The sequence below is a fragment of the Nyctibius grandis genome, chromosome 4 (assembly GCF_013368605.1).
Source record: "Nyctibius grandis isolate bNycGra1 chromosome 4, bNycGra1.pri, whole genome shotgun sequence".
In the NCBI taxonomy this organism is placed as follows: Eukaryota; Metazoa; Chordata; class Aves; order Nyctibiiformes; family Nyctibiidae; genus Nyctibius; species Nyctibius grandis.
Genome location: NC_090661.1, coordinates 97,329,347 through 97,346,541, shown reverse-complemented (window position 1 = coordinate 97,346,541; position 17,195 = coordinate 97,329,347). Strand labels below are relative to the sequence as shown.

Below are 17,195 nucleotides of genomic sequence, written 5' to 3'. Positions count from 1 at the left end.
ATAGCGCTGTATCCAGAAACTAGAATTCCTGATAACTAGAGATGAGGTTGCTGGTTTCTGCTACCGTATAGATGTATGCAGTGTAAGATAAAGTGCCTCTTTGTGGTGGGGAAAATTAAGAGTAAGATAGTGGTCCTGTAAGAAAGGCCCTATGAACAGCCAGCCCCCTTATGGGCAGAAAAACAAGCCTATATATTTATGCTTATGATTTACATTTTTAATAAAACTGAGAAAAAGCATGGATTTGAATAGTACATAAGCAATATGCAGCACACATACAGGCAGGAAGACCTACTGCAGGGAGTATAACAAGGTACATTGTATATGTAAATGCTGTTTCATCATTAAAACTCATTTATCATTATGGTAACTGGCTGTATATGGCAAGCGAGCTGTTTAGGAGGCCATCTGTTTTAACACGTTTTTTTCTTTGTACTATTTCTCTGTAGTTCATATCTGGAATGTGATATGCTCTTTGATTTTTGGAACAGGTGAAGAAGTTACGGATCTGAAGAGACAAGCTGTTGAAGAAATGATGGACAGAATTAAAAAGGGAGTTCATCTGAGACCAGTCAATCAGTCAAGCAGGCCTAAAACAAAGGTTTGGAATAAATAGCAGAGCAAGAATATTAGCTAAGTACAGTAATTTACACTGAAAATAAATCAGGCTTTCTGTAAAACATTTGAAAGGAGCACATTTGCCTCACCTCATTTGCTTTGCTTGATTTTGAATAAAATGAATGAGAGCAGCATATATCTGAAGAACAGAAAAAGAAGTGAAGCCAACAGTAAGTAAATAGAAGCCCAGTTTCTTTGACACAGAGAGGAACTGAAAGCAAACATCTTGTAAACAAACAGCTACTGAGAAACAAAAAGCACAGGGAGAATAACTGAATTGAGTAGAGGGGGTGATCAAGAAGTAGACTGTATTTAGCAGTATTTCTTCCTTTTATGCAACGCTTTGCACTAATACCTGAATGTGGCTACTATAAAATATTGCTTACCATCTTCACAAAAGCATAATCTTTCTTTATGTATAGGCTGTGAGTCAGTGTTAAGAACACTGGAACAGGCTGCCCAGAGAGCTTGTGGAGTCTCCTTCTCTGGAGACATTCAAAACCCGCCTGGACGCGTTCCTGTGTGATGTGATCTAGGCAATCCTGCTCTGGCAGGGGGATTGGACTAGATGATCTTTCGAGGTCCCTTCCAATCCCTAACATTCTGTGATTCTGTGACTCTTCCCTTCATCTGTATAAGAAAACAGATTGAATGTTAGCCATGTGCCCATGAGAGGAGAGAGCAGAGGAACATCATACAACTGCACGCCTGTGCACTAGACCCTCGTGCAATGCTTGTCTTCAAGTACAAAGTCTGTCATGGTCCGTTTCACATGTTTTTTACCATGCATGTGTTGTGTTTGTTTACAGCCAGAAACACCAAAGCCCTCTGAAAGTGCAATGAAAGAATTAAAAGGGATTCTGGTAAGAAAACTTGTAGTTTATATTTCAGGTTTTTTCTTCTCATTGAGCTGACAGGGCCTTCTGTGCAAAATAGCCGAGTATTTGAGAGTTCTGCATTAGTGTTTTGGTTTGAAGCTGTGGAGCAGTTTTGGAGTGAATCCCCTGATTCCACTTTTAACTTCGGTTCAACTGAACGATTGGTTTTGGTCTTGCTAACAGAATTTATTTTGGAGAAAACTAGCCTGTTAGCTCTGCTCTGGATTTGTATGTTCCTGCCACTAGAGGGGATGTCATGGTCTGCACCTGCCCTGGATCCTTTGGAAACTTTCCCAGTACTCACAGTGGGGATGCTCAGGGAGGGAGAGGCAGCTGAATAGATCTAATCCAAAGTAAAGCCCCTGAACTACCTATGTAGTAGATGTAGGGTTCTCATCATCAACTGCTCTGAACTCCTGCTCTCTCCTGAGGCACCAAATTTCTAGTTAGCGTAGGCAAAGCCTAAACAGAGCAAGGGGTCTCTAGTCTGTCTACATTTATATGTAGAAAAATTGATTCTGAATAGCTGTCCCCATACCCATTTATCACTAAATAAAAACATTAGGCTTGCATTTGGTCCTGTACAGAGCAATGTGCTCTTTGCTGCTGGTCTGTCATTTACTCGTACATTGTGTTGCTTATTTAGCAGGTTGTTTCTTTTGCACAAGTGCTAAAATTGTATCAAACAGTCAGAAGGAGCTGTAGTTCTTGCTCCATGACTTCTGTGACCCTGAAAGCTTTTAAAGTTGAAGTGTAACTTTAGCACATCAGGTGAAATTTTGCCTTTGTAAGGTGAAAAACTGTGCAATTCTGCCCATATCAAACCAAAATGCTTCACATCTACTACACAGAAGGTAAGGCTAATCATTCTAATCATCCGTGGTAGCACCTAAACAGCCCTTATAAAAATAACTTCAGTATTGTGTTGGGTGATGCAGACAGTACAGCTAAGAGTGTGCTGTGGTTTAAAATCACGAGTGTGGCACCAATGACATGTTAAACTTACTGTTCTCCAGTCACATGAAAGCAAGGGAACATGGGAAGAAGTGATCTAGAGAGCCCTCAGACCTTAATGCTGAGCTCTAATTAGAGGGACACGTAATTAAATGTGGAGGTAAATAGAAAAGGAATGAAATGCAACACAGAGATTATGTTTTGAATGGAACTCCCTAAGTGTATGAACAGTTTGATACGGTGTGTTGTTTGGACCAGTGAGGGTTGGACATAACGATCCTGCTGAAGGTCCTTTCGTTTTGTAATAGCTGTTTATTTCTTTGACACTGTATTACTGACATCAGGGGAGACTTCATTATGCACTTCAGAGGGAGCAGAAGGAAACCTGCAGGCACTGTACTTCTGTATCTAGCTTGTTGCTTTTGAGCCCTTCAGGATATTTGTAGTATAAGACAAACTGCATAAAATCCAATTCCAGTCTATTCTTGAGACCAATGATTATGCACAGTCAGACAACAAACATGGGGGTGGGATGTGGTGGAGTAAACATTTGTTGTTACTATGCTAATTAGGCATTTCATGTAGACCTCCATATAATTGTTACAAACAAAACACATTTCTGTTTTGTAAATTGCAGAGTTTGAGTGACTCTGTTGCTCAAGTTGCTTTTGTGCGTGTATGTTTGTACAGATCTGGAGCATACTACTCATTAATAATGTACCTGCTCAGTTAAATTTCAAGTAGCTGCTAAATAAAATATTTTAACTTTTGGGTGGAGAATGAAGAATTAGAGTTACTTTGCTGGGATCCTGAAAGTAGCACAGCTTTTACAACTTGTGATGCCATTTCCTTTTATCATTTGCTATTTCTGATCAGAAATTATGTAATTATGTGCTTGTCAACGAAAGATGTTAAGGGTATGTTATTTATGCTCTGGAAAAATGCTATATGAGTCTGACATGTTTTGGAAGGCTGAATAAAGAGGATTACTGGGGATTCGTAAAGATGGCAAGACTTGGAGAATGAAATAGCACATGGGTCCCAAATTTTCAGTTGCATTATAAACATTTTGGGGAAATTCTACAGTCAGGTGGGTGCTGATCCAGTAACTGACTCTTGTCAGTGGGGAAATGCATGCAGTATGCACTATGTGCATGTTAGAATTCCTGTGGGAAACTTCGGGAGGTTTCAGGCTTTGATTAAAGCCTTTTTTTTTTCCCCATAAGAAAAGTACTGCTGGACTTGCAGCTTCGCTAATACAAAATACTAACCCTGGCATAAGGCAGTAGTAGCATACACTTCTATTTTGTATGTATAAAAAACTTTTTCAACTTGAGATCTAATTCTGTGTGTTAGAGAAACCGTGAAGTATGTGAACATCGGGTCAGGTTTATGGCAATTCAGCTAGATTATAGGATATAATAACATGCTACGGTTGCAGCTAGTACATACTGACTTCTGCAGATACGTGTTCACACCAGGATGCAGCAACACAGGGTCATGCTGAAATATAAAACATGCTGGAGCAGTTTTATATATAAATATGGATCTTTAGCATTTTGCTAACAGAGGTTTATTACAGGCATGATATCGCTGTAGCAATTTTTTAAGATCCTTTAAATGTTAAGATGGAGGAATCTGGCAGTTCCCTGCAAACATCAGAGTTTGTTCATTAGTGATCCAGAGCATCTTTCTTAAGCCTGATATCAACCCTCTAATGTGTAGGTGAATATAGTTAATCCCTACATTGGACAAACCAAGTAAAGGGAGGAATGGTGAGCCAAGCCCCATATGCTCCGTTGTACTAAAGGGAGAGCTTCACTCACTGGTCTAGAACTGCAGTTGCTTTTCTGCAGTTGAAAGGCTCTCACGTTGTGAATATGGGATGTTTGGCAAGGCATAAGATGTCCTCGGAGAGCTTTTCATGCCTCTTTCTTGCTGTAGGAAACATTGAACAAATCCACTAGCTCCCGAAGCTTGAAGTCCCTTGAAACAGAGAGCAGTGAAACAGAGCTGGAACGAGTTCTGCGGCGGCGGAAAGTGACCACTGACCAGGACAGTGGCAGTAAGTGGCTGGGCTCCTTCGTAGTCCTCTTCCTCTCCCTGCATTAAGTGACTCTTGAAGCTTTACTTTCTCTTCCAGACCATTGCTTTTCATCCCCATTTTCTCCAAGATATGCCTCTGTCAGGATTTTCTGCACACGCAGCCATATATATACAGCTTCTTCTGTCCTGCCTGGAGCTCAGACGTTGTCCCTGGGGTTAACAGTCTGAGCGTACTGTGAAAAGAGTTTGAAAGTAATGGTACCCAGAGAAATGAGGGTTTAGGACTAATGTTTTGAACTAACCTCTTCTGCAGAGCAAGGGTCTGCAGTTTTTAAGCTATGCTTTACTATCATCATCTGTAAGAAACTGTTGATGTTCTGTCTGGTTAGAAACAGTCTGTGCAAGTGTAAGTCCGTGCCAGAGTCTGTGCAGATGTGGCTGGTTTTAATGTCACTGTATGGTTTCAGCTTGGACTTTGTAGATAGACAGTTCACTGACTACTCATATAGTGAGAGCAGGCTTTGCTGTTGTTCGTCTGGCTCTCACTCCAGCTGAGCTTCAGACTGGGAGAGCACTGGCAAGTTGTGAGCTGGTGCTGCTGTGTGGGCAGCAGGACTTACCAACCCAGAAGGCAAGGGGATTGAATGCATGACTGTGTCAATATAGCAAGCCCTGCTCACTGCATGAGAAAGGGTTAATCTTGGCAGGGAGAGCAGAAGCTGCAAATACTCTCCGTGCACTGGAAGCTGTTCTTTAAAAAAATCCCGTTTTGATTTCTTCAGTTAGCTTGAATTCTGCTGTGCTTATGCGTTGTTTCTAGCCCAGTCAATCTGGATAACGGAAGCATTAAACTTTCTTTGGGTTTTAGGTCCCACTGGAATCTTGGCCACATCAGAATCAAAATCTCTGCCTGTGCTAGGTTCGGGATCCAGTGCCGCACAAACAGCGTTGAACAAGAAAGACCTGGAGGCAGAATTCAGTTCCAAAGTACCTGACTCAGGTCCTGTTTCTAACCAGCTTAAGGGTGTCACAGGCTCCAAGCTTACATTACAGTAAGTAGAATATGGATTTCTAGATACATTTTAGTACCAGATCTGTTTAGCTGGTGCATTTTGAAAGTGATTTAACATCAGTTTGGGTTAACAGGATAAATGTACAGTCTGCAGCTGTTTACCGCTGACTCCTCAAAAAATTTGCGGTCTCACGTGGAGGTAGAAATTGAATTCTCTGTAATAAAGCTCTTTTCCTGTAGAATCTCTGAGCATTCTTGAAAAAAATGTTCATCTTCTTTGCCAAAAAAAAAAAAAGAATGCAAAGAGTTTTCAAGGAGGAACAAGGATGAGTTTCTTCAGTATCTGAAGAGGGAAGATATTTATATACTCAACTCTTTATTTTTAAAAAAGGTAGTTCTAGCAATTTTTTTTTTTTTTTTTAAATAGAATCATGTAAGTCATGTTAATATGTATGCAGGAGTGCAGGGCAGCTTCTGTTGGACTGAAATGGGTGCTGTTACTCTTAAATGTTCACAAAAACTCTGAATTACCTTGAAATCTCAAGATTCTTAAAAAAAAAAAACAACAAACAAACCACCTCCAAACCCTAGTTAGTGCTGCATTTGCACAGATGGGCAGAGGAATCTTTCATCTCAACAGACTGAAGAGCCAAGGTGCCAGTTCAGCATCAAAGAGTTAAACTTGCTTCAGAATGATGTATTTCAGACAGATCCCATGTTGTTTATTTAACAACAATACCAAGCTCCTTTTAAAATGAGGCTGTGCACTTGCTTCAGTTCCCTTGCCAGATTGTTTGTCAGTTTGTCACTTTAAGAAAAGAAAATAGATGAGACAAATCAGATTGGCAGAATATTGTAATCACGGCTAATTAAACCTCTGATTTCCTGTTCTGTCGGTTAAAAAATACCATCAGTACCAATTCTAGCAGTCTCCATTGCTAAGTTCAAAGGAGTAAGTCATGACAAATGAGCTGGAAATTCAGTTCGCGTCTATTTTTATGAACGGATATTTACTTCACTCTCCTGCAGGTACTTTTATAATTTATTTTTGAATGGATAAAGAGCACAATTTCCTTTTGTGCCCTACAGTTTTATTTAATTTGCACTGAGTTTTGAAAGCAGAATGCCTTTTCCAATCATATGTATTTTTCCCTTTTATTTCATTTAAGTATCCTTAGAAGAAAGGTGATCTTCATTTTAATTTAATCAGAAAGATGAAGATTTGTTCAACAGTTAATTTGACATGAATAATGCCATTGCATTTTCTTGAACTGCTACCCTGACAGAAAGGTGAGGTTGTTCCTGAAAATACTGTTTGTAGATTTCTACAATTATGAACAGATAACCTTAATCAGAAAATACAGCAACTCTTACCACCTTTTGTCTACTTTTTATTCCACCAAACCAAGTGGAAATTGCATTTATAAGAAAGGAAATGAAATAATTGCAGGCCCCAAGGTCTCGCAGAATGCGTGGTGAATTGACAGTGAAAAGGATCTTGTGTTGACAGTCATAGTTGTTATGTGTTATAAAAGCATATGTAAAGCTCAATTTATTTCTCAGCTTGCCTATTCAGTGACATCCTAAAAGACACATTTCACTTGAATTTATCTGTTTAAAGTATTAAAACAAATGTGGTGGGCCAGATTCCTCAGTGCTGCAGGGCTTCTTTGCACCGAGCCACTGGTGTAAACCTGCTTAATTGGAAAGGCTCATCGTTGAGGATGGTTTTCCAGCGCCAGAGAAGGTGCTGGGGCTCTTGTACTCTTCTGCCGCTGGGCTGGCAGGGAGGAGCACAAATAACCTGGATGCTTCATACCATGTTGAAGTGCAATTACTTTTCTTTTTCTCCTGGGTACTTTCTGCAGCAAAGGTTAGTGGTAGCAGCCCTCGGACTCCAAGGTGTGTAAGCGCCGTTTTGAAACGGGGCTCATTTGAAGCAGGCATCAGAAGGAAGTTCATTTGTCTAACATGTCTGCAACTTGGCTCTATAATCGTCTGTTTTTCTGGGCTTCCCTGCGTGCCTCTATACCAGCAGTTTAGTTTGGATCAGAAGAACACCCCTGAAGCAAATCTCCCTATTGTCCCCATTTGCTATGCTTTGATTTGTGTCCTGGAGTGGTCTTAGTGCATAAACTGGATCCCTGGATTCATTGGATGGGTGAAACTAAACCAGAAGATGTGATCCAGTCTTTAATGCCTGGCCCAGGGCCCACATGAGAGCTAGTTCAGTGAATAATGCCTTCCCTGAAACGTATCTTATGGGGACATTGGTCTGAAGCACAGGCTGTTCTCTCTGCACCTCTGCTCCTGTTGCACCACACTATTTCCTAAAGTAGCTGGTGTTAACTAAACAAATGGTATGCTGCTTTGACCAGATACCCTAAATGACAAAGGCACACAGAAGATTGCTTGTGTCTCTCCTTCTCCTTATTCGTACCTGAGGTAAAAGGATGCCGCTGTCTCATCATTTGCAATTCCTTGAAATCTGACAACGGTGTGACCTGCTTCGACTGTTTGCAGCAGCCAAGCAAACCTTTTATAGCACAGCAGAGGATTGCATGTCTCATAATTACTAGGTGTCTCTTGCCGTGCAGTGTTTATTCTTTATTCTTCACCTAGATTTTAATGTACAGCTTCCTGCAGAACACCTTAGGGGTAGTTGTGCATGAGATATTTCCCTTTGCACCATCCATTTACTAAGGCTTGTAATCTGAAGGAGGAGGTAATGCTTACAGACATTTAAATACGAACAGCCCTGTTCCTCATTCTTTATTCACATTGAGTAACAGTTGAGCACGCCCATTCTCATGGAGAAAGAAGGTCACAGAATCACAGAATGTTAGGGATTGGAAGGGACCTCGAAAGATCATCTAGTCCAATCCCCCTGCCGGGGCAGGATTGCCTAGACCATATCACACAGGAACGCGTCCAGGCGGGTTTTGAATGTCTCCAGAGAAGGAGACTCCACAAGCTCTCTGGGCAGCCTGTTCCAGTGTTCAGTCACCCTCACCGTAAAGAAGTTTTTCCTCAAATTTAAGCGGAACCTCCTGTGTTCCAGCTTGCATCCATTGCCCCTTGTCCTGTCAAGGGATGTCACTGAGAAGAGCCTGGCTCCATCCTCTTGACACTTGCCCTTTACATATTTATAAACATTAATGAGGTCACCCCTCAGTCTCCTCTTCTCCAAGCTAAAGAGACCCAGCTCCCTCAGCCTCTCCTCATAAGGGAGATGTTCCACTCCCTTAATCATCTTCGTGGCTCTGCGCTGGACTCTCTCTAGCAGTTCCCTGTCCTTCTTGAACTGAGGGGCCCAGAACTGGACACAATACTCCAGATGCGGCCTCACCAGGGCAGAGTAGAGGGGGAGGAGAACCTCTCTCGACCTGCTGACCACACCCCTTCTAATACACCCCAGGATGCCATTGGCCTTCTTGGCCACAAGGGCACACTGCTGGCTCATGGTCATCCTGTTGTCCACTAGGACCCCCAGGTCCCTTTCCCCTACGCTGGTCTCCAACAGGTCTGCCCCCAACTTGTACTGGTACATGGGGTTGTTCTTGCCCAGATGCAGGACTCTACACTTGCCCTTGTTATATTTCATTAAATTTCTCCCCGCCCAACTCTCCAGCCTGTCCAGGTCTCTCTGAATGGCTGCGCAGCCTTCCGGCATCTCAGCCACTCCTCCCAGTTTTGTGTCATCAGCGAACTTGCTGACAGCGCACTCTAATCCCTCATCCAAGTCATTAATGAATATATTGACTAGAACTGGTCCCAGAACCGATCCTTGCGGAACTCCGCTAGACACAGACCTCCAACTGGACTCTGTCCCACTGACCACTACTCTCTGGCTTCTTTCCTTCAGCCAGTTCACAATCCACCTCACTACCCGATCATCCAGACCACACTTCCCCAGTTTAGCTGCGAGGATGCTGTGGGAGACCGTGTCAAACGCTTTACTGAAATCGAGATAGACCACATCCACAGCTTTACCATCATCTATCCACCGGGTAACATCCTCATAAAAGGCTATCAAGTTGGTTAAAAGTTGTCACGCCTTTGACAAAGACCCAGTCTTAAAAATGTACCTGTGAACAGTCTGTAGATAGAAGTCAGCTCATTGAGTAAAATCCTGGATCGTCCCCGCCCCAAAGTCAGTGACAATGTAACCTAAATACTACTGGGGTAAGGAATGGCAGTGTTTGGTTGAAGCAGGACTCACAATACGGTTACTGCTGTGGTTAAGTGGTACCGAAGCACCAGCCTCCAGCTCAATCCGCTGGGCCACTCGTGTGAGGTGCCGAAGGAGGGGTTGTGGAAAAGGGCTGTAATTTCAACAAATACAGGTTGATTCTGATATTTCCCTCTAATCAAACTAGGTAATGATAGCTCAGAGAATTAATTGAGAAGAAAAATTTTGGTGCAGGAGATTGTTAGAAGAAGGGTCTGAAGCCATTAAGCAGATGATTTGGAATGTGTGAAGTTGCGCTGAGGCGGTGCTGAGGGGGAAGACATCAATAATGTGTGTCCTGTAGAGAAATTGAGGCCTTACCTCAGTATTCAGGTAACTTCCTCTGCAAATCTCTTCCCAAATGTTTAACCCAGCGTGAGTGTAATTCTGTGACAATTGCTTAGAAGAGAATAGGTGACAATTTAGTTCCCTTGGGAGCAAAGAGAGCTCCGTGACTCCCTGCGGTGTGCAGACACAGAAGGGAAAGGTGTGTCTGGCTCTGCCCCTGCGTTTGGGGGGATTTTTTTTTTCCCAGCACTTTGTAAACATTTTGTTTCTGGGCAGCAGAGTCCTCCACTAACAGAGTGAACCACAGAGAGGGTTAGTCTTAATCTGATGATTTTATACAATTAAAGGATTTGTCCTCCTTCTTCTGGCTGTAATCTTAGTACCCCTGAATCATCTACCAGCTCTGCGGGAAGCAGCTCAGCCTCAGCTAGGCAGAACTGCAAAGGTTTTCCAGTGCAGTTTGAACGTGGGCAATTTAGTTTGAACAACAAATGAAGAAAACAATGGGATGGTCTGCAAGTTTGAGGTCTCCTCAATTTTAGCTGTTTCAAAAGCTACCGTCACACATTTTTCTTAGACTATACTTTTTGTGCACTCTCTCAGTGTGGGTAGAAACTCTCCAAGATTTCTTCATTTAAATGAATTTGCCAATCTTTTTGAGCATTTTCAAAAAAGCACCTAAAAATGGGAACAATTTCCATACTTAAGATTGTCTGCAGTTCCGTTCTGCTCGCTGCGATGTTGACCACCTTTCTGCTCAGCTCGATTTAGCAGAGGCATTCCTGAAACGGAGGTGGTTTCTTGCACTTTCTTCACAGATGCCTGGTGTTACAGATAGTACTGGTACTATCAGGGGAGGGAACGAACAGGCTAATTCATTAGTTTCAAAATGAAATTACAAGGAATACAAACAGTGACAACTACTACAGTGTGATGGAATTTTTTGTCCATTGAAGACTTTCAAGACTTGGAATTGGTGTATTTTTTACTGTTTTTCAGTATTAGCCTTTGGTCCCGTCTGTTGTGTTCCCCTGCCTTGTTAAAAATACTGAAATATTTAATAAACACATCTGTGGCTTTTATTCTTATTTAAAGTTTTTGACTGAAGGTAAAGGCTCATCTCTTGTGGTCTGGCATGCAACAGACCATGGTGGCACTCTGCCGAGCTGAGACCCCCGCTCCTGTACGGGCTGACACCAGGGGCTGGTTAGTCTGGGTGAGAGGCAGGACAGCTGGGCTGCTGTTATTTGGCAAACCCTCCTGGTGTGGTAGTTTGGAAGAGACAGAGTGATTGGAGTATGAGCTGTACTGCGTGAGTGATGTTTGTCCTCAGTTATGGGGATCTTGTAGAAAATGGGAATGCTGGTGTCAGGGTGGGCGGTAGTCAAATAGCAAAGCAGCGATAACAAGTGATAATTGACACGCAGGCGGGGTTTTTAAGCGTTATAAAGAAGCAACTGGTGGTGAACAACTGGCAAATTAGCTTAATGCTGCAAATCTCATCTTTTGGGGAGTAAGGAATAGCACCGGTGGAGTTTTGTTTTGGTTTTGAAAGCAGTTTTGCTTTCAAGAGATGACAGCTGTTTCAGCGTCCTAGATTAGGGAGCTCGTTGAAAGACAAAGTATACTAATTTGATGCCATGTTAGTGTAGGCTTTTGTAGCAGAAATGACTTCACTCCTACCAGCTCAGATGCCAGGCGGAGTATCTACATGAGGTCTCCCATGCTTATGTGATGTACTTGCAAAACCAGTCTTTGCTGGAATAGATTTTTGCCAATATTTTCTAAATATGCTGTAAAAGCCATGGATTTTCCTACAGTGTTTTCCTTGAATGGTTTCCTTTAGCCTTCTGCTTTTACATGGTGTTAGGAAATTGAATGGGACTTCATCCAGTAAAATTTTCCATGATATTTACATAAAATTCTGATTTCTAATGGAAACATGGTACAGTGATTTCATGAATAGAGCACCAAGCAAGGTTAAATAATCCCGAGGTTATAATATTCACCAGAGGAAACAAAGAAAATCCAAGTCTCAGCTGACAATCCGATCCTTAGTTTGTCCTTTCAAACTCCCACTGTAAATTATTTACAACGGGCACAGCAGCACTAGTTCACAGACAGCCCGTCAGGCGTAACCCTTTATTTTTACAGCTGCTGTAGCTTCTGTGTCTATATAAGTGGAATATATTGCTTTTCATACTCTTGTATCACCAGCAGTCCTTCTCAGTACTGCACGGGACTTTGCATATCCCATACAATTCATCTAAAATGCATTTATCACCTAAATCTGGACTTCACAGTACAGATTTTATGTGTTTAGTCATAGAAATATATATGCAGACTTACGAATGAGTACAATAGAACTAGATTCTCAATTTCTGGCTTAAATATATAGTTGGACAAATAACAAGAATACTGATAACAACATTAACAATCTTAATGAAGGAAGAGCTTTGCATAGAGCTAAATGCAAATACCTTGGTTGGACAAATGTGTAGTTGTTCAAACCTGGGGCTAACTGTATCTGTACTAATTGCTTTTCTCAGCTTTATTTGTAGCAGGAAAACCTGTTTTTTGAAAGGGAGCACCAAAATTACGTTCATTCTTGCACTGCAACTTTATTTTGCCTGCATTCTGCTCTTGACAAACTATTGAAAATGAGCTGTGAATACCTGATAAATAGGGTTAATAATTTTTAACAATACCTCAGCTGTAACAGCAGCACCGTCGGGCTGGTGCTGCAACAGTGTAAAGGATTTGAAGAAGGGAATGCTGGTACAACCGAGTCTGAATAGTAATTCTTATTTTTATGCTTGAAACACTGATTTAATCACTGGTTTTCTCCATTAAACTACTCTATATCGACATCTTTCATTTTTCTGTCCTGTGAAGGTTGTAAATATGATTGCCGTTTTATCCATTTTTGTTATAAATGAAACAGACTTCAGAGCGTTGGCTGTGCATCAGTGCTTGGAATGCTGCCATACACTAATGCAGACTCCCCGCTGTGAGCCCAGTGAAGAATTATACTTTGATTCACCAGATTGTATTAAATAGTCCAGCTGTTGGGATTTGAAAGATAGTTACCTCCAAAGTGAAATAAAAAAGAACTTGGCATTTATGGCTTTGACCATTTTTATAGTGTTGGGCAATCAGCTTTTCAGAGGTAGCACTTTTTAAAATAACCCTCTTCTGGTTACACTGCTTTAAAAAGTTTAATTTGCTGTCATGTTCAAAATACCGCACCTTGTATTTTCTGGAATGATTGGCAACTTCTGCATAAAATAAGCATTAGTTTCCTTATGAAATCACTAGCTTCTGATGATAATCAAATGAGTCTGAAACTGTATCTATTAGCAGCAATTTCTGCATTAATTAACTTATACCAAAGTTCTAATGTTAGAGACAATTCTTGTAATTAAAGCTTGAGCATATCCAGTGCTTCAGTAGCAAGCTGAGTAAATTCTTTCTGAAACAGAAAGCGCAGCAACTGTTGTTTCTGTGATTATGTATTTGTTTTTAACCTGTGCATTTACTCTCTCCCCGTCAGGTGGGAGCCAGTACATTCTCCGCCCTGGGCTCTAATCGTTGAGTGGGGTGACCTCTTTTTTCTTTGTCATTTTCTCTAGGACAAAGACTGTCAGAGAAAGGGCAGTTCATAGCAGATGGATCCAGTAGCTGAATTTCTTTCTCTGGCCTCCAGTTGATTCTACTTTTTCCTTTCAAGGGTGTTATCTTAGCGGTATGGAAGGCCATTCCTTATGAGTAAGCATAAAAAAATTAAAGAAAAAAAAGAAAAGAAAAAGGGCTGTGGACTAGCCAGTGCAGTTGCATTCAGCAGCTCTACAGTTAGGCTTCCCCCACTGCCGCACGTGGGACCTTCCTGTGCAGAGGTGTTCTGCTGCTGTTCGGTTTGGTGGCTGTAGCTGTGTGGGTGTGGGCAGCTCTAGGGTGTTCATACCATTGGGTGAGGCCCTGCCTAAAGATGGGCTGAGTACGCGCGTGTGACTGCCCTCTCCAAGCGTGATGGTGACACCCCTCAGGCATGCGGGTCCAACAGGCTCCGCTAAGCCCGGTGAAGGAGGTGTAAGCCTGTGCTTGCAGGTGGTGTAAGCCTGCCAGCCTGCCCGTACAGCCGCGTTACAGTGGCACAGGGAATACCCCTGTCTGCGACTTGTTCCGGTCGGGCTTTCCCAGCGTTTTGCCTCGTGCTGGTGCATTCTAGCTAATCTAAGGATTTGCCTGCAGTCTTCAACACTTGGATAAAGCTTTTGAATATAGACAAGTGCTTTTAGTGTCTGTAGCATGATGCCAGTGTCGACAAATAACCCTGGGGTCTCTGACCTTTCCTTCCTCTCTCCCCGCTTCGAGGGCTTTTTAGCTGGAAGAATCCCCGCGCTGCCAGCAATCAAGAGGTAACCCCAGTTCTGCAGTGCAGGCTGTAGGTCTAACGCCCACTGCATTTCAGCAAACCCAGCAGGTGAATTTTCAGAAATCATTTGCGCTTGCTCCTGGTGAGACCACAAGCAGCACATTGGTGCTGAGCCACGGCAGAAGATCTGATCGTGCTGCCTCTACCTCGCCGTGGTACAGTAGAGTGTAGTACAATGAACACCCTGCGCCAGCTGCTCGGGGACGCAGGTGTGGAGGAGAAGCCATGTTCTCCGTTCAGGCTGCAGGAACTGGTAGCATTTTCTCTGTGTGCAACTGCTCTGTTGGACATGGGGGAACCTAAATCCGTCTTCGAGATGAGTGGAGAGAAAATAAATTCTTAAGACTTTATAGACTGATTCTTTCATAGTCTTAAGGATTTTTGCAGTGCTTTATAAGTTTGTTTTTCCTGTTAGGTGTCTTCCCTGGCTAGCTTAACAAATGATGCAGGAGGGGTCATGTGACTGTTGCATTTTGTGCACTACTATCTGTATGTAACAGCTGTACATCTAGAAATCTATGTACTCGCTTAGTAGACCTGTCCTGGTCACACATGCTACTAATAATAGAAATACTATTCTGTATATTTATATTCTTTCTCCTAAATACGTGAACTGTTACCTGTATTCATATATTTATTCTTTTTCCTTTAGATCAACTAGTCATACAGAATTTACAAGAAAAGCTTCTAGCAGTGAAAAAGAGACAGAATCCGTTGTAGTTTTAGATCCTGTTTCCACCAGCAGGGATCAGATGTCTGCAAACATGCTGGATCAGAACAAAATGAAAGAAGAAGAAAGCGAGCCTCTGCATACAGAAACTAATGCTGAGAAAATAAAAGAAACAGACAGTTCTAACTGTTAGTTGTTATTCTGAAAGGCTGTAACTTTTGGGAGTCGTTATCTGGACATATAAATTGCTTTGGTGTGTTCCTAGGGGCTATGGTCTGTACTCCAAACTGTTCTCAATAATATAGATTGAAATGGTCTTTTGTATGCAGTTTTGTTACATGCATTAAAGTGTTACATAGCTACGTATCACTCAGAATACCTTTCCCATTTTCATTTCGCAGGTATGGTTAATATTTTCTTAGATATTGTCAGTTACCTTTTCTTTAAAACTGTATTTGAAAAGGCTTTTTTAATTACTCTCTTGTTGAGAAGATACCTAGTTAAAGGTCCATTCTAAAGCTTGCCAGAAGCCCCCTCCATCCCTCTTGAATTGGACGGGTTAGACCCTATGAAGGGGATTACACACGCATCAGCTTTAGTAAGGGGGAGGTTATTACTAATAATTAAAAAATCAGGTTTTAGACACATTGCTTTAAACATATTTTGATATCTACTTAAACCAAGATCTTGTAGGTCTCCTTGCTGCTGTCTCCACACAGTCTTTTGAGGAAATGAAAAGCACAAGCACACTTCTCTTTCAGATTCCCCAGTGGACAGCTCGCCCACAGGCTGAAAAGCAGAGGCAGTGCAGCATGTCATTTTGGTACCAAGACTTCTGGTAACAATAGCCAAAGTCAGAAGCTGGTGGGTTGAGATTGGTGCTCTCATTCGGATGAACAGCTTTTCAAAGGAGGACTTACCTCCTGGTTTTAATTTCAGTGTTACACAGCAAAGTTTGTAAGTGCTGCAACTGGAGTCTGCATTTACTGCTGAAAAAAAAAAACTTATCCTAGGCTCCCACGAGTGTGGACTACGTTTGGGATTCAGTCATTCCAGGATTGCAAGTTATTTGGAATCAACATTTTGAGAACTCCCAGCTGAAACCTCGCAGCACTAACAAATAAGCCTTTGCTTTGAACCTGCTACACACTGGTGGCATTAATTTCTTTATTAGGTAACACTTTCGATGTCTGTATTTGATGACACAAATCCCAGTTGCCCTCAGTGAGATAGGTACAGAATTGATTTGCTCCACTGCGAATTCACATTCCACTGTAGTCTCTCTTTAAATTCAACACAGTATCTCATTCTTTTATAATGAACGAACAAATGTAATCAGGGATTTACCTAAAGATTGGTGTAACTGAAACTGGCTTGTCAAGTACTTGAATGCTTTTGGATTATTTTTTATTTAATGATTTGAAACAGTGATGGTATTGAAGGATGAATGTTCTGAGTTTGTTGGTTTGGCTCTGCATGCAACTGTCTGGTGCTCTTCCTAAAAAATAAAACGATAGCAATGAGTGTGGTAGCTTCACATCTTTTTTGGTGCTTTTTGCATGTTTGGTAAGAAAATATTGGACTTGATCTAATTACTGAACTACATATAATTCCCAAACCTGGGGAAATTTGTCTCTCATTGAGATCTTTATTTCTGGGAGGTGGTTGATTAATTTTTCCCTTAAGTATCTGTTACACTGAATTTAAAATTCAACATTTTATATATGTATTTTTCCTCAAATTATTGCTGCTGTATTATATGTTCAAATTTTCAAATGACACAAAACCCATAAGTTTTTTAAGAAGTATTTCTTTTACTTAAACTGTTTGTTACTTAGGATGTCAATTATTTATTTCTCTCTTCACTGTTTGCTTATTAAAAAGACTCCTGACAAGTTTCCCAGACCTTGTGAAGTTGACTTGTTATTCCCTGCCTCCGACTGGAGCGAGCTGCCGTGATGCCAATTACAGCTTTGTGCCCTACATTTGGGGTTTGCGCTGAGGTTTGCACTGCGAGCTAGAACCGGAGCAAAATTTCCCTGGTAGGCTGGATCTAAGGGCAG

The 17,195-nt window shown here is 41.7% G+C and overlaps 1 protein-coding gene across 1 annotated transcript in view; it reads left to right on the top strand.

The window, feature by feature from the left end:
- SHTN1 (shootin 1) overlaps window positions 1-15,325 on the top strand; it is a 65,780-nt gene extending 50,455 nt beyond the window's left edge. The window contains exons 13-17 of the mRNA XM_068399260.1: window positions 492-601; window positions 1,428-1,481; window positions 4,395-4,515; window positions 5,365-5,548; window positions 15,115-15,325. Coding sequence (XP_068255361.1) covers window positions 492-601; window positions 1,428-1,481; window positions 4,395-4,515; window positions 5,365-5,548; window positions 15,115-15,325 — 680 coding nt within the window. The remainder of the gene's footprint in view (window positions 1-491; window positions 602-1,427; window positions 1,482-4,394; window positions 4,516-5,364; window positions 5,549-15,114) is intronic.
- Window positions 15,326-17,195: the final 1,870 nt, after the last annotated feature.